This window comes from Suricata suricatta, chromosome 15 (genome assembly GCF_006229205.1).
Source record: "Suricata suricatta isolate VVHF042 chromosome 15, meerkat_22Aug2017_6uvM2_HiC, whole genome shotgun sequence".
NCBI classification, from domain to species: domain Eukaryota; kingdom Metazoa; phylum Chordata; class Mammalia; order Carnivora; family Herpestidae; genus Suricata; species Suricata suricatta.
The window spans coordinates 53,580,860-53,608,407 of NC_043714.1; the positions used below are offsets into that span (position 1 = coordinate 53,580,860).

Consider the following 27,548-nt stretch of genomic DNA (forward strand, 5'->3'; position numbering starts at 1 on the left):
TTACTTAACCTTCTAATTTCTGTATAAGTCTAATTACATGAAATAGAAGTTGGGGATTTCATTTTTTACCTTGCTTTTCTGTTTGGAGTGTAATTGTAACTACTGTAGTGTAAATGATGGAAAATAATTGCATATGTTAAAAAAATAAATAAATAGAAAAAAAATTGACAAAGATTTTGATACAGTTTAGGGGAAGTGTAGGGCTTTCCAGTGTAAGGGGGAAAAAGAGATGAATGGAGGCAAAGGGTAGAAAATATATATGCAAAGTTAAAACATACTTAAGTACTCCTTAGAGGTTAGGAAGTATATTTCATTCATTCTTTTCATTCAATACAAATTAATGGTGTCTCAACTGTGTGATGGAAGCCGTTCTTGGCACTGAGGACATAGTAGTAAACTTAACAAAATTCCTGCTGTATAGAACTGCCATTCTGGCAGAAAAGTGTATGGTAAATACAAAAAGGTATTAGAGATTGGAAAATACTATAAAAAAAAGTGTAAGTGGAAACATAGGTGAAAGATAAGGCATTAAATTGTCTAAATAGCACAGACTCTAATAGAACTATTTCTGGCTGAAGGTTCAACATTCCTTGGTTAATGGCAAAACAAGATAATTTAAAAAGGATCAGTTTTCACTCAGAAACCTAAGTATACAGAAAAGAGAACTGAATTCAAAGTACTCTTTCCATCTGATAAGAATTGATAGCAAATAGGATAATGTATCATTTTCTAGTTACATATTCTAAGTAGTACACTATTTAAATAGCTATGTAAAATTCTTAAAATAAACATGTGGCATCACTGAGGAAAGAATGCCAAATGTATAATTGTGCTTCCATTTTTAGGGATTTTACTACCTCACTATTGTGGAGAACGTGGGCAGGGAGCGGTATATCAGTGGACTTATGTATAGGATCTGGATCTAGGCTGCCTGAGTTTTAATCCTGACTCTGCCTGACACAGATCTAATCAAGTCAGTTTACTAGGTAATAGGGTATTGAGTTTAGTTCAAGTTAATGAAAAAAATTAAGTAGTTGCTTTATACAAACCTCAGTCATTAAATAAAAATGAATAAATTCAGTCGATGTCTAGTTACATTCAGATTGAAATAAGAATATAACAGAGGAAAGATCTTGATGGAGTTTCAAAGGGACAAGATCTGATCTTTCAAAAAAAATGCCTTGTAAGATGCAGGAAGGAGGCAAACTGAAAAGGACAGAGGGTTAAGGATCATGAATTCGATGATTAGTAGTTTGAACTTTAATCCATAAGCAACAGAAAGCCATTAAGTACTTTTGGCATGGGGTATAATATAAAATAACCCCAGTGTGAAGGATGGAAGTTAGATTGAAAAAAGTGATCTGTCGTAAGGTTGATTGTAGTTGCACTGGAAAGAGATGATGAGGGTCTGTGTTACTCTAAATCCATTCATTTTATTATTAATAAAACATCAGCATGTTCATATACTGGAGCACTATTTTTATACTCCTGTTTCTTCTGACATTACCTCCATACCTTTTTATCTTGGTGAACTTACTCATGCCAACCGTATATGGCTTTATCAGGGCCTGGCAAACAGTACCTTTATACGACCATCTTCTATCTCAGCCATAGAAATGGATGGATACATGCTCTGGACAAGTCCAATCGGCTCTTCTCCTTTACTATAGTAATTGGTCCAGGTATGGACTGATCAGAGATCTTTTCTAGGATTTTTCTCATTGGAACAAAGAAGAACTCTCATTCTTATCCGATCCTAGAAATATGAGACTAGAAATTTTCATGCTCCTGAGAATGTATTCTCCACCACTAAACCCTCATGTAGAAAATACTGGCTATAATTAAAGAGAATTATGTCAAGACACAGAGAAAAGCCCAGGTATAAAATGGATAGAGCTTTGAAAAGGTTTGAATTCATGTTTATAATTATCTTTAAGAAGTACACCATCTCTGCCTTTTCTAAGATTTGAATAAACAACAAATTCGGCTTTTATTTTTTTAACACCAGTGACAGTTGGGATTCTGTCACTTACAATCATAAGAATGTTGACTGTAATAAATAGTACTGTGCCAAACACAAAGATACGCTGAGGATTCCCTTAAACCTTGTTACAAAAACAAATTGGCTTAAAACTGTTACTAAAATATGATGGTACCGAAAGTACTTGAAAATTAAATCATAAAATGACAAATGTGATCTTCCACTTTGAACAAGAATAAGTGCAGGACTGGAAAATAGTCTTATAAATAAAACTTAAAGCCCAGAATCAAATAATGCATAGATTTACATTGAGTGTGCTTTTCAATAAAGCAAGTATAAAAACACTTCTTGATGTTAGGGAGGCGTTTCTTCTGCTGTATTTTCACATGCATTCTGAAAAATGAAGCATTTCTGACTTATTCTACATGGAAACAAGGAAGAGGTAAGGACACTGGCATAATACTCATCATACCCAGGAATCTGCCACCACAGGAGAGTCTGGTACCTTGCCATACTGCTGTGGGACTAGGTGGAATCTGAACTAGCACTGCTGCCTTCAAGCTGGGAGGTAACGTTCTCTCCCTTCAGTACATTCATTAATACCAATCTGACATTTTCAATGCTTTTTGTCAAAGGTCGGAGCACACCATATGCACTTAAACTGGTTACTTTAGCACATTTTGAAAAAAAAATATATATATACCATAGTTAGGCATAGGTTAAGATTGGCTGGTTATCAATGTTTATTCTGTTTTTCTTTTTGAAGGGTAGTTGACATATAACGCATTCTTTATTTTCTTTATTAATGGTCTGGCAACATAAAATTACCAAATTCAATGATCTTTTAAATATACGAAATATTTATAGTTGTATTAAGTCTCACATTTTATAAATACGATATTGATTTCTTTTTGGTGTATAAATTAGCTTATTTTGCATGCTGAATTAATTCTTACCATCACAGGTGGGGAGTGGATGACTCCACCAGTGGTTTTTTTCACATAGAAGAGGCTCTTCGTGGCTCAGCCTGTATCCTGGATCACAACTAAATGAAACCGTAGAACCGATGGAGAAATCATGCCCGTAGCGACGGCCATGTACGGGAATGCCGGGGTCCAGGCAAGAGTAAGTGTTCACTGTAACACCTGGGAGACAAAGGGATGTGACAAAGAGTAAGTCTGATGGATTTGGGTTTGCCAAGATTGATTCCTATTTCTTCAAACAATCGTGGGGTATAATTTTCACGAATAAATGAATGTGCCTGTTGCTTTATTTAAACAATCAGCAGTTTGGTTAGCAGCTTTGTTTTGACATTTCCTACCCACAAAGTCCACAGTCACTTCATTTAGTGATATGAGGACCTGATGAAACTGCACAATTAACCTATCAAAACTTTATATTGTCATAAATTCTATAGATGTAAATCTACAGCCATAAATGAAAGTGTGAACACAAGAACCTTCCTAATAAAGCAGCACGACGGCGCTGGTGCTTCCCGGTCACGGTTTTCAACAGCCTGTAGGGAACTTGGTGTCTCCAGGGAATACTCTCCTTCGTGACTTACAATGCCTGACTGACAATGGGCCATGACAATGCCTTTCCCTTCATAAGACACAGTTTCCTAACCTTGGCCCTGGTGAGATTCTGGATTGAATGAACGGCTGTGCTGTGGGGCCGCCCTGTGCTCCGCAGTGCCTTTAGCGGCATTCCTGGCCTCGACTTCCTGACAACCAAAACTGCCTCCAGGGATGCAAAAATGCCCCGAGCTGAGAACTGGGGTATAAGGTACAATACATAATCACCTTGTTTCCAAATGAAAAACTTAAGCAATGAACTGTGAACAATGACTTAACTGTTGTTTTGATCATTCCAACAATACAGTACTCAGCATTTTCAAATTGTGGCTGATTAAATCACGGTCACTAGAGAAATGGTTTACTTGCATTAGCTACTCAACTTTAAAGTGAAATATTTAAAATAAATACTAAAAACATAGGAGTTCAATTTTTAAAGAGATCAACTGCATATTTTAACTATATTTATCAAACATATTCATTTTATTTAAATGCTATTTTTAATGTGAAATTAAAAAAATAACAAAAATTTTATCTTCAACACAATTACTTTAACCTGTCGTATTCCTCTTCTCCATGAGACCATTTGTCTTCTAGGCACCCAAGGCTGTGAAACCCTCATTCAACTTTGAATCATTTTCATAGTTTTGTTTTTCCTCCACAAAATAGGTCTGGAATCCATTCTTCCTGAAGAGCATCATGCCACTTATTACTTGTCTTACTCTACCCAAGGCCTTCATTGCTTCAATTCTGCAAGGCAAACAATGCTCCCTGGCCTCCCTCGCAGTATCCTTCATCTTCTATCTATTTGGGACACAATTTTGGACATATGTATCCTTAAAATATGTTATTTCATTAGGTTTGTATCCTATCATTCATGACACCAAGTTCAAATTCGTCACCCTGACATTTAAGACTTCCAAACTGAACACTACTATGTGCAATTTCCATTATCTCTCAGTAGTCATCTCTCCTCCCAGTCAGGTAAGTTTCCTCATTAGTTTTATATTTTATTTCAATACCACAAATACCCCCAATTCTCCCCTTCATTTACAAAATCTTAATTTTTACCAGACAAGCTCAGATGCCCTCTCCTCAAGTCATGATCTTCTAATGTTCTGTCTCATACGTCACCTTCCTTTTTCCAAAAATCCTATACTGTAGTGAAATCTTGAGAACCCAGGGAAATGTGTGCTTGAAGAGGTCATGTACAATGTAAATCATGGTAAAAGCAAAAAACAAGCAAATGTAATTATCCCAAAGTGATTTTAATGGTTTCAGATTATTTGGAGATCAGTTATCAGTACAAGGTTAATCATTTCATTGGTCCTTCTTGTCTCTCCAATTGATGGATAAAGTAAGATCACTTATTTCTTTTATGTCTCTTCCTGTCTGTGTATATCTAGCACTCACAGATAAGTCTAAAGATATACTTCATAATTGACTGATAAGCAAATAAATGAAGGTGATAGAAGTGGCTTGATTTCTCTACTCCTCTTATATGTATTGACTTTAAATGTTATAACTGTTATTTAAACAGTATATCCTCTTAGATGTCTTTCATTTCCCACTGTTGGAAAATATATATGTATACATGAATATAAAAGTATGTCTTTGGAGATGGGTATCTGTGTCTATAAATATGTTCTGTCTCCCTAAATAATTGTATTGTTTTATATGTTATTTAGACATAGGAAGCCTTAATTTTATTTGTATTCAAATAAATACAACATAATAAACAAGTTTTTATTGAGAGGTGGAGGGGAAAACTATTGAAATAAAAAATGGCTTATGCTCCTAAATTCTATTCCATGTTGTTATTATTCTAATTTTTAATGTGTTCTGAAAACCATAAATCTTATTTTGTTTGTACAGGTTTTGCAGTCTCCCTGTTTTGAGAGTAAGTAGAGTTGATTAAAGAGTGCCCCAGCAAAGGGAGTGAAATGAAAATCTGGAGTGTAAACAATTGTAGTACTGCAAATAATCCATCGAAGTTTAGTCTCCTGGAAAAAATCAAGTTTTTTTTTTTTTATAATGGATGTACTTTAAAAAAGAAACTCACCAAACACCAAATATGTTCTTATGGTTTTCATTAGTGTAATAATTAAATTTCATTCTACTGATTTTGGAGTTGTGAATGGTTCATTAAAAAAAATAGTTGGTTAGTGGGAAACTTACTAAGTAACAACAATAAAAATAGGTCTTTGCTTGCTTGTGTTCCTGAAAAGAAATGGCTTGTGATGTTAGAGATTATTTCATAGTTGTAATTAAACCACAACACTAAATAGAATAAAAAATGAGAGGAAGTGATTTCTTGTAAACTAATTTAAATTGAACATTACGACCTTCCGGACAGACTTGACCAAAGCCAACATCCAGTGTGCTTTTTAAATCAACCTCAGCCTCTCTAGCTCTCAGGCTCCACTCTGCCTATTTAGTTACTAGCCTCCAATAGCAACTTCAACTATGTTACCAAGAGCTTATGGGTGACAGATCTGTTGACTGACAGATTTGTTGACTGACTTGATCAAACTTTAGTCCAGTTCCTCCAAATCCTTTTGACTAGGTCTCACCAGTGGACCATTTAGTCCAGTTTTAGCAGAAATCCTTCTCGGTCAGTTTATTGAAAATCACCCTCCAAGATAAGGATATCTGATCAAACTCCTTATTCCCCACTCTCAGTACCTTTTCACTCTGGCTTGCCTTTAGCAAAAAACATGTCTAATGGGGTTAGCCAGATTTCCCCTAACTCTAAAGGTCCCTCTTAGCAATTTCCAATACACTGATCCCCGCTCTGCTCCGTGACTAGAAATTCCCACTTGTAGTCAGAGCTGTGCTCAATCTCTCTCCCTTTATAGGAAACCCCACTGTAATAAAAGTCTGCTTACTGTCTTTAACAAATGTTGGCGAATAATGTCTTTATAACAAAGAAATACATTTGAGCTTGACACCTTATTTTACTGTCTCATCTGATTAGTCTTCCAAGAAAAAAATGTAAGAACTATCATTCTTTGAGGACTTGTGCTAGCTATTATAATCACACTTTGCATGTGTTGTTTTATTTAATTTTTAAAATTTTCCCGTATCTGACATGTGATAAAGACCATACATCTGTGTTGGGGTGGGATTAAATATGATTTGTTAGGCATAAAATACAGCAATGGATTAAAGGAAAAGGTATCTGCCCCTTTGTAACATATTGATAAAAATGCATTGCTAGGAAAAATTTAGAAATAGATTGCAAAAAACGATTCTGACTCAATTTTAACACAGACATATTAAACAAAAATCTCAATTAGGGTCCTTCAGTTTATTTTAATTTCTAAGTATGTGTTAATCCTCTTATTATATTTTATAACAATATATAGGAAATATACTTCCATGCTATAAAACTCTAAAGAGAAAATATAATTAAAAATATTATGGAAAATATAATTTTTTAAAAAACAATGAATATCATTGATTATGATTTTACAAACTCATGAGTCCAATGACCAGACCTTCCAAAAAGACACCCCATATGGAATATAAAGTTATAAATTTCAAATGCAGACAGTTTTCTTGGGGCGGAAGGGGGTGTTGGAGACTTGAATTTAAAAATAAGTGATATAATACCTATTTTCATTTGATAAAAAGATATCTTACAGTAGCTCTTTTAAATGTGCTGTTAGAACCATTGCACCAAAACTGCTCTTCACATGAAGATCCATGGCGGCACACCCTGAGGTGAAAATGCACGCATATATGTAATTTACGTGCACACATCATATGCAGCGCACCCACATATGTACAAATATGCCAATGTTTATAAATAAAAAGGCTTGTTTCTATGTACATACCAGCATCAAATTATTTTTAAGTATCAGATGTATTTTAGATTTTTTAAATGAGACTGTAAGTGGGATTATTACAAGCTGATTTCAACACTGTGACTTACAGCTTGTTTTAATATGCAGTCGTGAGCAGTTCTGTTAGTTACATTTGAATACATGTGTATGAACTTTACTTGTCAAATATATGTGTATGGATGTTACTTTTCAATATTTGATACTAAATAATAAAACTGAATATTTTAAATGGAAAATGTGTACAATTCATGTAGGTAAAATATAAAAGAATGACTTCATTTATGAAGCCCATGCTAAAATAATTTGTCAATGTTCACATACATCTTAGATTGATATTTGCAGTCTATTACTGGCTTTTCAGAATTGTGCACAAATTAGTAGTACAGAAATTCATATTTAAATTTGTTATTTGATACTTCTGACAATCCCTTAGTATCTCCTTTCATAACGATGTTAGGAAGATATTGTTGAAAAATCTTTTGTAGAAATTTACTAAAATGCATTATCATGTAAACCATTAGCATTCTCTTCTGTCAAAGAAAGCTTTAATTGTATTTTCTTAATAAACCGTGTTCGTTTAATGATAGAATGGTAATACCAAATGTAGGGACAACAGAATAGGGAAATCAAAAAGTATCGTGGCATTACTTACTTTCATAATGTATCTTGAAACCATTATTAGAACGGCTGTTGTCTGTTGTAAACAGAAGGTATATGAAATTACTGCTACTGAAGAGAAACTGGGGCACCTGTGTGCCATTGTAAGATCCAAGCAAGGGGGACAGCAGATTCGGTCCATCATGAACTTCCAGAACATCATAATTCAGTTCAGTCTGAAATCTAAGATAAAGAGATACATGTAGAAATAGATTTACTAGAATAACACTATAAGGAAAATAATGTAGATTTCTACTTAAATGACTAAACTTTTTACCATTTTAATATTACAGTTTTTCTTTAGTTTATCTAAAATCATATATCACTTAAGTCCTCATCTGAAGCTCTTCTTCTTATGGAAAATTATCATTAAAGAAGTACGTGCATGTATTTGTTGTTCATAAGTAAGATTTCTTATATTATGGAACATCCTCAGCAAGTAAATGGCCTTATCATTAACCACACATATTTTAGGAGTTGCTTTTCTTTTGTCTCCCTCACTTCATGGAATATTTTATCTATCCAAGCCTCACACTCAGTAAGTGAGTTCTTATTATACTCATTTTGCAGGCAAGAAAACTGAGGCCCACAGAACTTAAATGGTTCCAACCCAAGTGTCTCTGTCTCTAACAACTATACTAAACGATGCAAAGCTGGTCAGTTGTATTTTTAGAATTTTCATGGTTGTTACTGTTATCAGTTTCAATTCTTTTAGAGGATATAATTTTTATAAATTGCAATCAACACAAATCAACAATATTTTAACATGCATATATATTATCAATGAGATAACATTTTGTGTTTCTTCCTGCACTTCAAGATTATACAACATTCTGAATTGGATTCAGAAATCTTAGCTGTGGAAAAACTTTACTTGGAATCATGGAAAATTAAGCAACTTATTGCCTTGTCCGTGATGATCCTGCAGCCCAGGAAATTCTTTTCCTACGTTCACCAATGTTTTCTTACATATCCTCCAGTTTTCAGCTTAAATATGTCCAGAAACAGCCCTTTCCTGACCTCAGTGTAGATTAGTTTCCCTACTATATTGCTTCATTTTATTGCACTTTTTGTGATACCAATCATGGTTGTGTTTGCTTGTTTGATAAGTGTCTCCTTTAAGAGTCTTTATGTTCCACAAGGTCAACCGGTGTCTGTATTTGCCAATGCTTTGCATATGGCAGGCATTCAATAAATATTTATTAGATAAATGAAAGAATTAATATATTTTAAAGACAAAAATACCTTTCTTTTCTTTATGGCTGTTACCAAGTTTATTAAAAGTATTCAATATACTTAGATACTTTAGTATTTACCATAAACCCTTTTCAATCTTTTAAAATGTATTTTGAAGGGCACTTGGGAGGCTCAGTTGGTTAAGTGATCGATTCTTGGTTTTGACTCAGGCCAATTATATCACAGTTCATGAGTTTGAGCCACACATCTGGCTCTGTGATATTAGCATGGAGCCTGCTTGGAATTCTCTCTCTCCCTCCCCCTATCTGCCCCTCCCCTGATTGCACACTTGCTCTCTTTGTCTCTCTCTCTCAAAAATAAATAAACTTAAAAAAATTAAAAAGTATCTTCCAATGCATTTTTGGTAACTGGAGATATCCAGTACTCTCTCAAAAATAATTTTTAGTTAAAATGTCCATCAACTTTCAAAAGTTCACTATACTACACACCTACCAGCCTTTTCCAGTATTTCAAAATTAAACTACATTATTCTTCAAATAACAAAACCAAATAAAACTCAAAACCTGGTCCAAAGAGTTGAATGAAAATTTAAAAACTGGAAACTTTATTTCATTATAAAATATGATTATAAATACCGCATGTAAGTAGCAAAAATTATGTGTACAATTCAATACTATTTAAGAAGTGCAGTTGACATATTTTTCCACCTGTACTACTTTTACACACTGTTAAGCAATACACTTAGTAAAATGAATGAATTTCATAAGCTTATCATAGTTTTTATCTTGCAATATGGAATATATTGCATTGGTCTAAAAATAGCTTTTCTAATAATACTATTTAGAATAGGAAACATATAGGTCCTTTAAGTTAATGATCAGACAATGGTACATTGTGAATCCATTATTTGGTTGTTTTGTAGTCAGTCTATTGTAGTATTAAAATTGGAGTTTCATTTCGATAGCTAGTCAGCTGATAATAACCAAATTGAAATGCACAGAAGAGTCAGAGATTACTTTGAATTGAAACATAAAGAGACAATTCTTAATAGAATAGCAACATTAACTGGTGATATAGAGAACAATGTTCAGTGGGAGTGAATCCTTAAAAAGAAAATCATCACATATTTGCCCCAAGGAACTATAAAAATACATTACAATAACAAGGGAAATGAATTAGGGTTATGCAATAATCTAAATTTCTTTCATTTTGTGTTTCAAGATAGTTCTATACATTTCTCATAAATTGCCTCAATCTAGTGTTCATTTGTTTATGACATTAAAGTTATTGTTTACCATAAACAAATGTTATGGAACCACTAGATGATATTAAAAAAGAAAATGAACCTAATCTTACTCAATTTTTGTTGTCTTTTAAAAACATTCTTGATGTAATCCAAACCCATTCTGACCAAATTGAAATCATCCTCATTAATTTAAAAATAAAACAACAGTTTCTGTCTGGAAGACTAATACTGATGGCTGTGGTCTAGGAGTTGAAGACAAGAAAAGGAATAGAAAGACAAGCTTAGGATGATGTATAGTAAATGAGTTGATTTAGAAGCTGCCAAATATCGAAAAAAATTAGAAACTGTTGGAAGAAACAAAGCAAAATTTCTCTGCCGATCTGAAAATGAGACTTGCAAACTGTTTGGCTATGTTAAGAAGAGATAAACAGTTAAAAAACACATATGTCACTTGGCATTATTATTTTGTTTTGTACTTGATAGAAAATTTGATTTCTTAAGATTTCACTGACTTGAGGTACTTGAGATAATTTCAAGAAGTTAACTGATGGCTAAAATATTTGTAATATTTTAGTTCTTTCTTTTCTCCTGTCAATTAAATCTAAACAATTGCTACATTTGGTAATATAAGAAAATAGCTATGCCACCATCTTAGTCATAGTATTTGTTTAAATTTTCATTTGAACCAAATTAATTTAAGTTATTCCTTGGTATTAGAAAGAAAGTGACATACTTCAGTAATAAATACAATTAATTATTTAGAACCAAATTCTTTAAAATTATTCTCGGAATGACAAAAACTATTAAAGAGTTTTCAACCGGAGTTCTAACAATAGCTTGGTTGGAAGTCAGAAGGGAATTAGGTTTTTCAAGAACATAATTCCTGTTTGCTACTTCAGTCAGAGATGATATCTTGTTTCTCAAAGTACTCTTCTGGAATACTGAAGCACCAAGATACTATAGGGTCCGTAAACAAGGATTTCTATGTTTCTGATTTCAAGGTGACTATTTTATGCCTCCACCGAATGAATAAACTTTCCTCTTATTTTTTAATTTGATGAAGTCACTTGCCCATTGCTTCACTACTGAGCTACTGCTAACCATGTGACAGCTATTTAAGATGTGGATTATTTTAAAGTAACCAGTTTTCTGACCAAGCACAATGACTATGGACAACCCTAAACCAATCTTACACCAATAAAGGATGTTTAGAAAGGAAGAAATGGAGGAAGGTATTTAAATAATTTTCCTTTCAAATAGCTCCAACTCAAGAATCTAATGGGCTTGTGTGTGTGTGTGTGTGTGTGTGTGTGTGTGCGTGCGTGTGTGCGTGCAGCGGAGAAGGGTAGATAGAGGACTCAAGCTGCTAAATGAACATTTCAGTTTTATAGAACTTTATATAACTAAAATAAGTCTCAATTATTAAATAAAGGAAAATTCAAAAGCAATATACGATATAACTACACCACATCTATTCTAAAATGGTGAAAAAACATCAATACATTCTTAAAACATTTCTAACTCTTAATTCATTGTTTAAGTTAATTAACAAGGAAGTATTATACTATTACAAACAGACATTGGTATCAGAAGGTGAAGGAGCTATGAGGTTTAAAATTTACTTCAGAGAGTGATTTAGGGACTAAGAAAAGAGGCACAGTTGACAAGACTTGCTCAGTGGTGCTCAAGAAAAGACAAACTCTGGATTCTACGAATCATTTCTCATCCAAGGCCTGTTCTGGTTCCCCTACAAAATTGTTCGCTGCTGTTGTGCACAACCCCTAGCACTAAAACTCACTTTTCGGTGTGATGCTTGCTTACAGCCTAACCTAAAGGATTTGTGTCTCAGTAAGCAGATAATAGACTAAGAAAGTGGCAGAATAAAAAGTGCTAAGTAACTGTACTGTCAAAATTGAGTTTTTGTCTATTTAACTGCCATTAACAGCTTATAAAAATTGCTGTAAAGATTTTTTTTACTGAGCAGGTAAGTCTGGGATGGTCTAATTTAGAATAGAGGCTGTAATGTATATGAATTCACTTTAGAGAATTCTGAAGGTATCTACACAAGAGAGCAAGCAGCAAAGAGGCCCATGGAACTGCCTATTGGGAGAGAGATGACATTCATGTTAAAGACTTGGGACAGAGAAAATGTGTCTTCAAACAAAAGTACAAAATCAAAAGTGTGGTGCTCGGAATTACAAGCATTGCTTTTCAATCCACTTCTCAAGTTGGCAACTCTACTTAGCCTACTTAGAGCTGAAAGATATCAGATGTTATTTATTTATTTAATGATGTTTAATGACTCACATTTGTAAACCAGGGGATGCTTTTCAATATAATAATGCACTTTGTGTTAATAAAACTTAAACTAATTTTCTAGTGATAGTATTTTAAGCTTATGTAGAATTTAAAAATTGAATATAAAATAATGAAAAGAACCTATTTTTAACATTTGTTTATTTATTTATTTTTTAATGGTTTTTATTTATTTTTGAGAGACAGAGACGGCACGAGCAGGGGAGGGTCAGAGAGAGAGGGAGACACAGAATCTGAAGCAGGCTCCAGGCTCTGAGCTGCCAGCACAGAGCCCGACGCGAGGCTCGAACCCACAAACCGTTGAGATCATGACCTGAGCCCAAGTTGGAAGCTCAACTGACTGAGCCACCCAGGTGCTCCAAAAATAAGCTATTTTTAAAGCTATCACTTGAGTCAGCTAGAAAGCAGGGAAAGTGAATTCTTAGGAACAAATCAATATACTTTTTTAAATTATTCAATGATATGGTCAATATTATTATGTTATATTGTATATTCCAAACAAAACCGGAATTTGTGTAGTAAAGTAGGTTTCATTAATTTGGGTCCCACATTCATGGAACACTGTTATTTGATGAAGATTTGATTCTAAATAAATAGTATGCTTTTCACTATAATTGTTATGGCAAGGCAAGCTATAGCTCTGAATAAAGGATAGGTTTTAACATCACCACAAAAAAACTCTGCCAAAGTATTCTAAATATAATTTTTCTTTTGAGAGAGAGAGAGAGAGAGAGAGAGAGAATGCTAGTGAACAGGAGAGGGGCAAAAGGAGAAGGAGAGAGAATCCCATGCAGGCTCCAGGCACAGTGCAGAGCCTGACTCAGGGCTCCATCTCAGGACTGTGAGATCATGACCTGAGCTGAAAATCAAAAGTCAGATGCTTAACTGACCAAGCCACCCAGGCACCCCTCTAAATATAAACTTTCTTTTTTTTAGTGTTCATCATTATGGGCTTATTTGTGTCCCTCTAAAAGTCAAATGTCTAGTCCTAACTGTTAGTACCTCAGAATGTGCCTATAGTTGGAAAAATTTCCTCTAAAGAGATGATTAAGGGAAAATTAGATCATATGAGTGGTCCAATATGAGCAGTATCCTTATAAGAAGAGAAAATTAGGCAACAGACACACACTGAGGAAAGACCATGTGAAGACACAGGGAGAACATGGCCATTTACAAGCCAAGGACAAAGGCCTCAGAAGAAACAATCCTGCTGAAACCTTGATGTCAGACTTCTGGTCTCTATAACTGCAAGGAGATCCATTCCCGTTGCTTAAGCAACGTAGTCTGCAGTATCTTGTTCTGGCAACCCTAGCAAACTAATATAGTTGTGGGAAAGTTGTGTGGGCCACAGGAGGCTATGTGGGAAAGTTGTGTGTATATGTATATATACTTTCCTACAACTGTATTATACATACACACACATATATAGACACACACACACACACACACACACACACATATATATATATATGTCCAAAATGTCCATCTTTCATATCTCAACAGTACTTACAGAACATTAAACAAATAGAAAATCAACTTAACAGCAAGCTGAAAGGTTAAAAGGGACAAATGTCTGAAGCATTCAAGGCACATAAATTGACTATCACAACAAAATTATAAATTGATTTAGTAAATAAAATCGGTCATGCCAACTATTGTTTTAGATAATATGTATTTTTTTAAAGGTAGAAAAAGATTTGTAGAGACCTTTCAAATGTGATTTTGATAGAGTGTCCAGGTTCAGCTTCAATCACCCACTCACAGTTCAAAGAGTCTTTATAGTAACCTGGCCATCCTGGTGAGAGAATCAATCCACTGGGTGCTGAAAAATGGCCACCACATGGAGCTGAAAAATTAAATCAGAGAACAAGTAAGAATAGAACTTTTATAACAAGTTGTACAAAGTATTATGAGTATCAACCAAATTTTTTAAATAAATTTCTGCATGTACAGTTTAAATGCTGTTTAATAATTGAAGGTAAAACTACAGCTGGTCCTTCTATTGCTGAATAATTATTTTCTTAGATAAATTAGTTTACTTTTTGAAATATGGCATAGTTATACACTCAACATGTCAGAAAAACTGAATATCCTCAGTTTTTATTAGGACTGAATGTCCTAATTATATCCTTTAAATACATTTTTGTGTCTCCATCATTTTCATGTTCAAAGCTTGAAAACAATGTAAATTGTTAGTTTTAGTTTCTCTCTCTTTCATTTTCTGACTTACATTATCAAATACTGCTAATTCATGCTACACACTGTCACTCTAATCTTCCTTATTCCACAGTCCCTACTACAATGGAGGCCTTCATTGATTCTGACTCTTCCCTGATTTCCCATCCACTGATTTCTCTCTTGCTTCAGTCCAGCTGCCAGAATAATATCTTTCAAATTAGTTTCATGATACCATCCCCTTCCCTAGACATCCATTTTGATCCCTTTTCCTTTAACATCGGATTCAAATCCTCAGTTTATAATTTTGAGTATATAATTTTCTGCTTTTCTCTAAATTTACACATAATTGAAATCATAACAATAACATTGTAATTCCAGTAGGTACTGATTGGGTCTTTGGGTATAAATACCTAATTTGGAGATGAATAAACCAAGTCCAGAGAAAAGCAATTCCCCCAAAGTTCACAAGACTCTTTAAGTCTTAGAAACACTTTCGAGTTATTTTTTACAAAACAGGACCTCAGAATTAGTCCTCTCCCATTATCTCCCTGTATTGGTAAATGAAATCACCATTCATGGAGTTGCATAAGCCAGGAAGCTAGAAGAAATAAGCATTTTCATTTTTCCTTAATCCTTATCATTTATTCTCATGTCCAACCTATCCTCAGTCTCTTGTTTTCTCATCTTTATAGCTGCCATTTTGGTTTAAACTACCCTATCAGGGTGCCTGGGTGGCTTGGTCAGTTAGATGACCGACTCTTGATTTCTGCTGAGGCCATGGTCTCAGGATTTGTGAGTTTGATCTCCACATTGAGCTCTGTGCTGACAGCAAGGAACCTGCTTGAAATTCTCTCTCCCTCTCTCTTGACCCTCTTCTGCTTGTGGTCTCTTCAGTCTCTCAAACTCAATAAATAAGTATTAAAAAGTTATATATCATAATCTCATCCCTGCAGTACACCCTCCTACCTGACCCTTCTAACTGGCCTTTTCATCCACATTCAGGATCCTCTATGCTATAACCAGAGGGAGTTTTTTCAACCACAAACCTGACCACATCCTTCAATGGCTTCTTTCCCTGTTGACAAATAAGGCTCTGCCTGTCTAGCTGTTCTTTATGCTCTCTAGCCTAGACTCTGAACTTCTCTACTCTGCAACCCAGCTCCCTTAACCTACTCTCTACCTTCAGGATGCACACAGGAACAAAAATGGAACAAAGAATATTTGAATTATTGAATATTATTCAGAAATAAAAAAAATCAAATATATACTATTAGCTTTTCAACATATTAGAGACCATTCCCAATGACTTTCTGGGTTATATGTTTATTTTCTCTTAAATTGTTCCATTTAAACCCTATCCCATTTCTTTATATTTTTGTTGTTTCCTTGTTTTTTTTTTTTACCTTACAGAATTACTAAAAGCTATCACTCCAGACACTATCTTTACTAGTTTTCACTTTTTAAATAATTTAATATAACCCAGAGAAAATTGTAAATATTTATAAATTGGTCTAGGAATACAGCATTACTATAAATATCCATTTAAGAAAAGTATTTTTATGTGAAATTGCCAAAATTTATGATTGCAAGCAAAAAATAATTCTTTCATATAAAATTAGATTTTCTCCTGGGACACTTGGGTGGCTCAGTTGGTTAAGTGTCTCACTTCGCTCAGGTCATGATCTTGTGGTCTGCTGGTTCAAGCCCAGCATCAAGGTCTGTCTGGAGCCTGGAGCCAGCTTTGAATTCTGTGTCTCCCATTCTCTCTCTGCCCTTCTCCTGCTCATGTTCTGTCTCTCTCTCTCTCAAAAATAAACATTAAAACACTAAATAAATTTTCTTCCTTAGTAGAATTTAATTTTGTTTCCTAAAAAGCTTTCAAAGGAGACCATTTCCATGAGGATTATTTACTTTTCTTTGTTACAATGACTCATAATTAGGTTTTCTGTAGGGTTATTGTGTATTTCAAAAATAAAATTATATGCATAAGAGCCACTTAAATTACCATATTTTAAAAGACAGAGTAAAGTATCTTAGTGAGAGAGAGTCCTAGAAATATGAAAAATTTCTGACAGAAATCCTTAGTATGTCATGGACGCATATTGTTTTAGGCAAGGATTTGTGTACTTCAATCTAATCATCATTACAAGAGGTAATCAGTCATAAAATTAACGATTGAGTAATGGGCCACAAAGGATTAAAAAGTAAAGTACTCAGAAGCATTTTAGTGGGTCTCTCCATCCAGAGTATGAGGGAGGCAGTTAGGAGAAGGCTTTAAAGGAAAGGAGTAACATAAAAATGTGGTTACTGTTTGTTCCCTGAAAGGAATTTCCTGAATGATGACCCTGTTAAAAGCATGTCTTCTAGTTAACTTATGACATGTTCTAAAGCAGCTTTTTTCTCTTACATATAGGATAGAAACTCTACAAAACTATTGTTCCAAAAGTATGGGAACATACTCCCCAAGAAGGTGTGAAACCCAAGAGAAGAGAGAGCTGCTCAGGGCAGGTCAGTCAGGACAAGCCTCATGAGCACAGACCCGCAGGCACATGTCAGGGAGATGTGCACGTGGAGAAGCCTTAGTGGAGCAAGCGCAGCGGAGCAGGGACAGGGTGAAATGCAGGAAAGAATAAGGGAGATCAATTGTAGAGAAAAGCCATGTGGAAATCTACCCCAAAAACAGATAGAAGTATAGACTATAGGGGAAAAAGAGAGACCCAGAGAGAAAAGGAGAGAGGGAGGAAGGGAGGGAGGGAGGGGGGAGGGGAGAGAGAGAGAGAGAGAGAGAGAGAGAGAGAGAGAGAGAGAGAGAGAGAGAGAGAGAGAGAGAGAGAGAGAGAGAGAGAGAGGGAGAGAGAGAGAACGCATGAGCACGTACATGCAGGAGTGTGAACTTTGTAGCAAAGAGTTACGAATAATATTAGTAACAAAGTTTTGAATTTGTAAATAGAAACTTCACTGTAAAGGGTAACAAGACAGACCCAAAGGTAATAATATAATGGCCTAAACCTCATAATTTCATAATATCCATGTATAACCTATATTAATAAATTTCTTCATATAGATTCACTTATATTTTAACTTACATGACATTTTTAGACTTGCCCTGAACAAAAATATCCATGAAGTCAGTTTTTATGTGATACTTATATTTTTTCCCAAATGCCTGAAAATGAATATATAGCTACTGAAATGTAATAAATGCTTACACACTTAACAACTAAAATGAGATCGTGTACCTCTGGGTATAAAGACGACACAATCTGAGACAGATTTCTTTAACAAACAATATCTGTGTCTGAACAAGAGCAGTTGGAATAGACAGAAAACAAAAAGGCGATCAAGGCCACACAAAGTGTTTTGAAAGCCCCATTCATTCATTCACTCATTCATCATTTACGCATTCATATTTTAGTCCTGCCAAATAATTGTGTGTCAGGTATGCGTCTGTCTGGTATACATATTATTCGTACTAATTAACGTTTATTGAATAAACATTTGAATAACATAACATAAACATGTTGAATAACATTTATTGAATGTGCCAGGAACTGTGTGAAAAGTTTTTGGATTATTTTATATGAGGCTCAAAAAAATCCAGCCACATATGTACTATTATTATAGGGGAAAAGAGAAAACATGACATGTATTTAAATAATTTGCGTATGCGGGGTCAAGGCAGGCCACCTGGAGATGGGCTTCTTTGGCATACTGCTTATTTTAAATAAATGTTACTTAATAGATTGCTGGTTCAAAGACACTCAGACTTCTCTCTGTCCCCCGGAAAGCAGGAAATAAGTCTGCCATGTGAAAGGTACCTTCCCTGTACCAGGAGGTAGAAAGACATCCTTATCACCAGAGATGGTAAATTTAGAGCCAAACAGCCTGTATAAATAACCCTTGTTACTTTTTTACTAACTGACTACCCCAGTCTAAACTCTGTTTAGAATTCCTCTCCAATTGAAGCTCCCAAAGTTTTCTTTGTCTTGCCAAATCCTCAGAGACTCATTGTCTCTTTGTATAAAAAGTATATAATTACCTGCCTTGCTCAGTGCTTTAGGTTTCAATTTTAATACTGGGCCTCCTTGCACTGTAATAAAAAAATTTTCCCCCTCCTATTAATCTGTCTCATGTAAATGCAATTCTTAGTCCAGTTGGGAGACTGATGGGTAGAGAAGAAATTTTCCTTCCCTTTACATCTCAGCCAGAAAGGATTTGAAGAGAGGCAATTTGCATTTCCTCACAGTTCTCACATGCAAAAGTAATAATGTCATAAATTATATAACACAGATATGTCCACGGGACAGGGGTCTGGAAGAGCGGATGAATTAATTCCTCTTGGAGAGATTCTGTTTAATTTGAACCTTCAAGGATGAGTCAGGTTCATCAGGAGGAAAGGGAGAGATAAGTGTAACAATGTGTCCAGAAAAGTAGAAAGTTAGGTTAGCACAGTATTTTGCAATGCCAGTATCTTTTTTAGGAACCTAGAAGTGATGGGACATTGAAGAAAAAAAAAGAGTAGAAAAGGACCTGGGAAGCTATATTAAGGAAAGTGAACCATAGACAATTGAAAAATTATAGACAAAGGATACATATACATACAAAGACAAAGAATAAGATTGTCATTTAAGTAGCAATTGGATGCAAAGTAGAGTAAGGGCAGTTCATCTGGAGTTGATGAGATCAGTTAAGAGACTGTTGCAATTCTGCAGAAAATGTATAATCACATACTGAGATGTGATGGGAATAGGAAAGGACTGACTGCAAGAGATATGTAGGAGGTAGCCTCAAAAGCATTTACTAATTACATGCAATGAGTGAGCAAGATGAAATCTCAACTGTGGTCATTGGGCCACTGGCTTGTAGAACAGGATGGATGGTGATTCCACGTCCCATAATAGGGAACACAAAACAGGATGGAACCTTACAAAGAAAGATAATAAGATTCGATGCGGAGGCTAAAAGGTTTGTGAAATATCACAAGAAAAAATAGAGAATAGAATCTGGAGGTCTTCGCTATCTTAGGCAGCATTTTCAACATTGGCTGATGCTAAATTTTTAGCGCAGGTAGAAGATAAAGGTGACTATGTGGAGGAAAAAATTAAAAGATAGTTTAAGATGCAACCTTTTGAAAAAAATAGTTTAATTTAATCAAATAGATGGCTCCTGACCGATACCCATTATTATATCGCTGCATTTTGGCAAAGGCTGGGATGGACTACTTCTGCTGGGGTTATTCTCTCCTTTAACTGTTTGGATTAAGATATCTATAGCTGGTAAAATAAATAAACACCAAGGTTTAATAGCTTAACCAAATAGTTTATTTCTCACCTGACCAAAATGGCCTTCAACTTGACAGAACTTTAGGCAGGCTTCGTAAGTCTCCAGACCACTCACCTAACTTCCTTCAGTACTTTTCCATGCCCACCTCAGCCCTTAAAAACCATCCCTCAGTGTAACTGAATTCAATTTCTATTGCAATAGTCTTAAATAAAGTCTTATGTCCTCCTTGCCTCTTTAACTCTGGTGACATATTTCTTTGACACAATCATGTGGCAGTACAATGAGGTGACTCTACTAGCAAGACAGCCTTCCCTGTCCTACACTCTCAGGACACAACATGAGAAAGTGCTGGCCATGTTCAATGTCTGACTTCCTAGACTGCCTTGTAGGTCACTTCCATTTCAGCTGGCTGGAAACAGAGTGTGGAAGACCATTCTGTGTACGCCTTTTATGAAACATGGCCTAGAAGTTATTTATATTCCTTCTGCTTACTCACACAGTCATACTTAACTGCAAAGGAAGTGATGAGAAGTCCTTCAGCTGGGTAACTATTTCCCCAGCTGACTCTATATAAAGAACTGGGTAACACAGCTTAAAGATGAACAGCTAGACATTTCTGCTATACCAACTAAAAGAGTCATGTGTTCCAGTTTAGAGTACGTTTTTACATACGTTACTTAATTTGATTCTTTAATAATCTTGTAGCATAAAAATCCTGTTTCTTTCCATTGCTAGTTTTGCAGATGAGGAAAAAATCATGAAATACAACTTCACGAGAAACACAGACCTGGGTAGTGGCAGGGGTGAGATTCGAATTCAAATCTTTAAAACCCAATTAGAAATTACTTCCAAGATAGATGTATTGAATTCATTTTCCAAGAGACATTTATTTAAACATATTCTACTTAAGGTAGATTTGATGAAGAAAAAGATGGATGGTTAAGGGGATAGAATATCTGACTCAAAGATTTTTTAATACAAATGTGAAATTCTAACAACACCATTTTAAAAAATGCTTATTTATTTATATTGAGAGAGAGAGGAGTAGAGGGGGATGGGGAGAGAGAATCCGAAGCAGGCTCTGCATTGTCTGCTCAGAGCCTGATTCTGGACTTATTCTCACTAGCTATGAGACTGTGACCTGAGCCAAGATCAAGAGTCCATCAGACACGTAACCGACTGAGCTAGCCAGGTGCCACTCTATCAACTTCATTTTAAATGTTTCTCCAATATTAATTTATTTATTCTTCATATAGTCATTAATTCAATAAATATTTGTTTAGTTTCTCCTATATATAAGAAACTATGCTAGGTGCTGAAATTAAACAAATTCATGTGACATTTTCTCTGCCCTCAAGAGACACACTCTACAAGGAAGACAGGCACAACTACCACACAGTGCAAGTCCATGCTTGAGCTGGGTAGACTGTCTAGAAACACAGGCAGAGACAGATAATATTCTAAGGACATTAGGAAGGAGTTCTCGAAGGCAATTTTGTCAGAAGTGAATTTAGATTAGAAACAGAAGAAGAATAGAAGACAGGGGGATTTGGACAGAAGGAGCAGAGTTAGAAGTGAGAAATAAGTTTGTTTTTTTGTTTGTTTGTTTGTTTTTGTATCTGAAGCTTAGTTTTTGGAAGAATAAGGAGAAGATGTTATGGTTTTATGCAGTAGTTACTCCTTTTGAAGTCTTTCCAACTTTAGTGGGCACCTTGGGAACTTGTGAAATGTAGATTTACAGACCTGACTTCTGGTAATTATAGGGTGGGGTCCACAAAGCTGCATTGTTAACAAGACCCTCACCCCACCCTGACGTCAGAGGCCATTTTGTTGCTGTTGGCCCTAGACCGCACTGGCAAAACCTAAGATATGACTGGTCTGTAGCTTCAAGATTCTCCTGGATATATCTCAGGATCCTGAGATAAAGAGGGTTTTACATTAGTTTGAAATACAGATTGTTGCCTCGAAGCCCCCTTGTCTTTGGCAATAAAAACAGGACATGCATGGTCAATATAAAGTAGACATAGTTCATTTATCTACTTTTATTTTTCTAAGGTCTGAAGAAAGCCTATTATAAATAATTTGCGTTGGAGTGGTGACTCATTTCTGTGTTACTTTAAGTAGAACAAATTCAAAATAGCCAGTATGTTTTAAGACCTGTATGAAAGAGTCAAAGAGTCTCAGATTGTATTCAGATAAAATTCAAATAACCTTTAGTGTTCCACAGCAGGAGATGCTCTTTCATCTGTGAAGTGGCAGTTAAGTGCTCACAAGGGAATTGTAGATGGGAAGAACTATCTTTGATCTCAGGGTTTTGGCTATAAGTGAAATTACAAAGTGAGTATGCTAACATTTGGTCTGATAGGTAGCCTTTCTATGGAGGTATGCATGATAGAATCTAGATACCATGTTGGGGTTGTCAAACAATGATGATTCCATCCTCTTCCCCAGCCCCCTGTTTAACTTGTTTTAGGGATACAGGTATGGGAAGTAATCACTGACTCTCTTCAACCTCAGTACATTGGGTGATGTTTCAAAGAAAATAATGAGAAACATGTTGGGTCTAAAATTTGGATAAAAAGAGAAAGCCAGAAGCACACAAATTAAAGGGCCAGGGTTACAGAGAAACAATCACGGCTCTGCACCTTCTTCCATTTTGCCCCTTCATCCCTTCTCTCATACTCAGCCACCATCTCCCCACACCCCCACACCCCCGCCCCAGGCAGTGTGAGCAAAACCTTGCAGATTGTGACTACAGATGTTTCTCTATGGTAGCCCTCCAGGAGAATGGAACTTAATACTACGTAAACATGTAATTAAAAGTGGGGATTATTTTTATATATACACACATTTTCTCAATGAGAGCTACAAATAAATTCTGATGTATGCCTCAGATTGTTACTCTAATTGCTCCCTCAAAAGAACTCCCTCCAAAGAGAATGCAATATCTGTGAATGAGAAGGGTTTCCTTTCCTTTGAAGCTAATTGAGTTCAAGAGAAAAACTTCTTATCCTCATAGGGAAAGTTCATCAGGCATGTGGATCCAGCCTTTTCTCTCAACAGTCCTCCAGAGACTTCTGTTCTATCTTATTCACTGAAAGAATTCTCCCAGATATCCCATAAGAGAGTAAGAATGAGAATAAGCCATTGTAATGCAGAAAGTTCTCTGCTTAGGGCAAGAAAGTTCTTGCTTGAGCAACCATTTTATGGTACATTCTGAAATTGATGGCACGTACACACACCCACACAAACCAGAAATGGGTCTCTTCTTTTCTTTCCTTTTTTCTTTTCCTTTCCTTCTTCTTCTTCTTCCTTCCTTCCTTTCTTCCTTCTACTGTCTTCAGGCATGCACTGCCAAATCTCCATCTCTTTAAAAAAAAAATGTTGGGCGGATCCTCTAATATTCTCATCACTTTCAGTATTAACAAAGTTGGTCCAGCCCAACAGAATAATAGCCAGAGAGGTTTGGAAGATGGGGAAGAGGGTGCTGTTGGAGGATCAGAACTTGCTGATTCATTCCTCCATTCATTTCAGCACTTGGAACAGTTTCCCCCTTATCTTGACTCCTTCCTCTTTCTTTTACATCCTTTTCCATGTGATGTGTCAGGGCTAGAATAGGACAGATTTTGCTGTCAGTATTTCCTGGGTACTGCTGTTTCCCTCATTACCCCTGACTATTCCCTGATGCCTTCTATTTGTCAGATATAGAAAATGTTTGTTGTCCATAAGAATAAATGAGTCTTTTGGAAAGAAAGGACAAGAGTGGGAATGGTGGCTTCTCACTCTGTATCTCTCTGATATAGGAGGAGCTCAACTGTTTCCAGTCACTTCCTTGCTCCTACCCCTGGCGGTATACCCCATGGTTTCAGGTTGTTGGGTTTCCTACACTTGGTGGCCAAGCTCAGGTATCTTCTTTGGTATTCATTTGATCTATAGGAAATTCACATCACTGACTTGCCAAATTGTTTGAACAAGACAGCCTTCCTTCTCTTCAGTCTGTCAGCTTTCACCAATTTTCTTCTTCTTACTCTCAAGACAGAAGACATATCAGCAAGCACTACATTGTATAATCAGATATCCACCTGGGGATTCTCATTTCTCTTTCTCCCAGGCAACTCCATTCTCTATAAGGGATTCTTCTAAAGCCCTTCCCTTCAACCTGGAATGAGGAGAAGGAGACTAGCCTCTTCCTTCCTGCAGGGAGATGAATGAAAAACTGAAAAATTTTGACATCAACAGTTTCTGATAGATTGACAGATAGATGGATACAGCTAGATCTTGATCTGCATTTCTTTCTGCTGCTTATATAAATTGGGAAAGGGGTGCCTGAAGTTATGATTAAGAGAGATGAGTCAGTTAGAACACACTTAATTAACCATGAAGGGAATATCTGGACTTCAATTTATTATTATCTTTATGATTTTTTTCTATTTTTTTACAGAATGGGTATTGAAACTTTTTCTCCTTGGTTGGGCGTCTAAGCTGCCAATTCCAAAGCTGCAGAAGAAATTTGCTTCTACACCTTGTTTGCCATACATTTTGCTCCTAATGTTTTTCTTGTCAGAGAGGTACAATGGTAATAATATTAAATATTATGAATCTACACAAGGAAGTGGTGACTTCTCTCACTTAGTCTTAACTTGGTGTCTTAATTAAATCAACAGCCTTTGAGCCAATAGCATTCATCTGACTCTTCCAATGTATTTCATTAAATGTAATCCTCCTTATCTATAAAGCAGTCCAATGAATGTATTATATCCTAATTTTATTCAAGAACATGACCATGTAATCCAGAAGGCAAGATTCTATTTCCGTTTTTGTTGAGGGGATTGCTTTAGATCAAAGAGGCTATTGCTAGCTAGCTACAGCTCAGAGAGCAAGGGAGATAGAATCCAGGTAAAAATGAGGAGAAATGCAGATAGTGTGTATACATCAGAGCCCTCCTGAGTCTCAGTGGAGAAATTACTATGAAGAAATTGATTAATGGGCATAGGTGATTTGGACAACAAATCACTTCTACAGAACTGAATAGTAATAAGGGAAGAAGACCAGTTAGGGACTTACTGTAGTAATTTGGGCCAGAGATGATGGTTGCTGGGACCAGGATGTCAGCAGTGGACTAAGTAAGAACTAGATGAATTTTGAATATATTTCAAAGGTACAGCTAACAGATTTTCCGGATGGATTGTCTATGGCTGTAATAGAAAGGAAGGAGTCTGAAATTACTCAAGAGTTTTGGCTTGAATTACTGGAAGAATGGAGTTCTATTAATGATGATAGGAAAAGTCTATGACAGTAGTAGGTTTGGAGTGACAGGGGGAGATCACATTAGTTTTGGACAGGTTAAGTTTGAGATGCCTATTAAACATCTGTGTGGAGATGGTGAGTAGAAAGTTGAATATATGAGTCTGGACTTCAAGGCAAAGAACTACGCTGGTGATGTAAATTTGAGAGACATCAGCACGTAGATATTATTTAAAGTTAGAGACTGGTTGACAGTTACCAGTAGAGAGAGTGGAAATAGAGAGGGGTAAATATTTAAGACCTAGCTCTGGAACAAACAGAGATCATCAAAATGAGGAGAAAGCAGGAAAGGAGACTAAAATGAGCCCAAGTAGTATACTTAATAAAGTTAAATTTAATAAGATATATAAATTTTATACTGTCTAACTTATTTTTCCATGAACAATTAAATAATCACAACCTTAAAGTATTAAAAACCATCTGATTTTTAAAAAGTAAATGCTATGTACTTTAGATTTTATAATAAAATAATATATTTTAACTGAATTCTCATTTTTGGTCTGTAAATAAATCCTTCTCATCTTTCAGTCTACATGAGTTGAGTTCAGTAGCTTTAAAAAATGACATTCACCAATGAATAATAAATTCTCATACCCCAGAACAGTTTCCTTCTATGACTGCAACAAAGATAGGAGACTTAATTTATGTCCAACTGTCTTGCTTTTTAAAACAGAAAACTCTAGATGACTTAGTGTTCACTGTTTGACATGTAGGAAGAGAACTTTCTTGTTTTATTCTAAGTCTCATGGCATGGTATCTTTTTCAATTTCCTTTGGGATTCGCTGGCTGGTTTATTACTGGCAAATACAGAAGCAGGTATTCATAAAGTAGAAATGCAACCAAGAGAATAGCTTGAAAAGATATGTCAAAAACTTGATCATTCTCCTCTTTTATTTTTTAAACTAATGCATAATTTCTTATAATGAAATATAATGCATTTACCAATCTTCTGAGGGGAATCTCAACTGAAACTATTAGAATGGGCTGAACTAATCCTTTTTGGTGGCAGAGTACAGTGAAGTTAGGTCTTATGTTTGTCTAAGGGCTGAATGTGGAGAAGAAGGGCTAAATACATGGAAGCAAGGGCAGGGGGCTGAGACAGGGAATGTGGGAAGGGAGGGAACAACTTAGTGATAATAGGACTGTGTGTAAGCATGAGAGAAATAGAGATACAATGATGATGGTGATGATGATTATGATGCCAATGACGATGATGATGAAGATGATTTTTACATGTAACAGTTTCCTTGAATGGGAAGATGGGGGAAGAGAAACCTTAAGAAGGTATTTGAGAAGCTTTCTATTTACTGTGCTGAATAAAATTTTCATGTCTTAACTCTTAAGGAAACACAAAACAAACATCTCTGTTATTTATTAATGCTTCTTGAATAACTGGGACAGTCCCTGCGTCTACTTGAATGAAATCACACCACACAATTGAGCAGCATCAGCAGCTAAACCATTAGAAAAAAACACAGTGTCAAATGAAAAGTAATCAGACTGAGCAGAATATCAATGCAAACTCAGAAGGAGATTATAGAGGCTACTCTAGATTGAAAGGACAACCCACAGGAGAGTGCTCAATTCAGAGTGGGATGTTCGGGCCTAGACTCTGGTAGAGAATCACATTTGAGCAGCGTTACACAAATTCACAAAAAGGAGGTACTCAAGACACTTTTTCATGATATCACTTTCTGGAAAATGGCTCCTAGGTAAGTCTAAAGGAAACTCAATTTTTTGAGACACTGGAGTGCTTTCTCAAAATGGAGAGATTGGTAATATGTCTCCTGACCTACTCCATTGACCTTGCATACTCCCCAAAGAATTGATTGCTACTGCTGGATTTCAAATTAAAGTGACCTTAGTAATCACTAGTTCAAGCCATTTTCCTCTTGGACAATGCCCTTTTCTGATGTGTGTGAAGGAAGTGTCAGGGCTAATGGGAACACTGTCATCAGTTGTCA

The 27,548-nt window shown here is 35.6% G+C and overlaps 1 protein-coding gene across 3 annotated transcripts in view; it reads right to left on the reverse strand.

The window, feature by feature from the left end:
• The window catches only part of CSMD3 (CUB and Sushi multiple domains 3), a 1,185,533-nt gene that overhangs the window by 421,486 nt on the left and 736,499 nt on the right, over window positions 1-27,548 (reverse strand). For all 3 annotated transcript variants that reach the window (XM_029923716.1, XM_029923715.1, XM_029923714.1), the window contains 3 exons: window positions 14,527-14,665; window positions 8,056-8,243; window positions 2,938-3,126 (listed from right to left, as the gene is read on the reverse strand). In XM_029923716.1, the coding sequence (XP_029779576.1) occupies window positions 2,938-3,126; window positions 8,056-8,243; window positions 14,527-14,665 (516 nt within the window). The remainder of the gene's footprint in view (window positions 1-2,937; window positions 3,127-8,055; window positions 8,244-14,526; window positions 14,666-27,548) is intronic.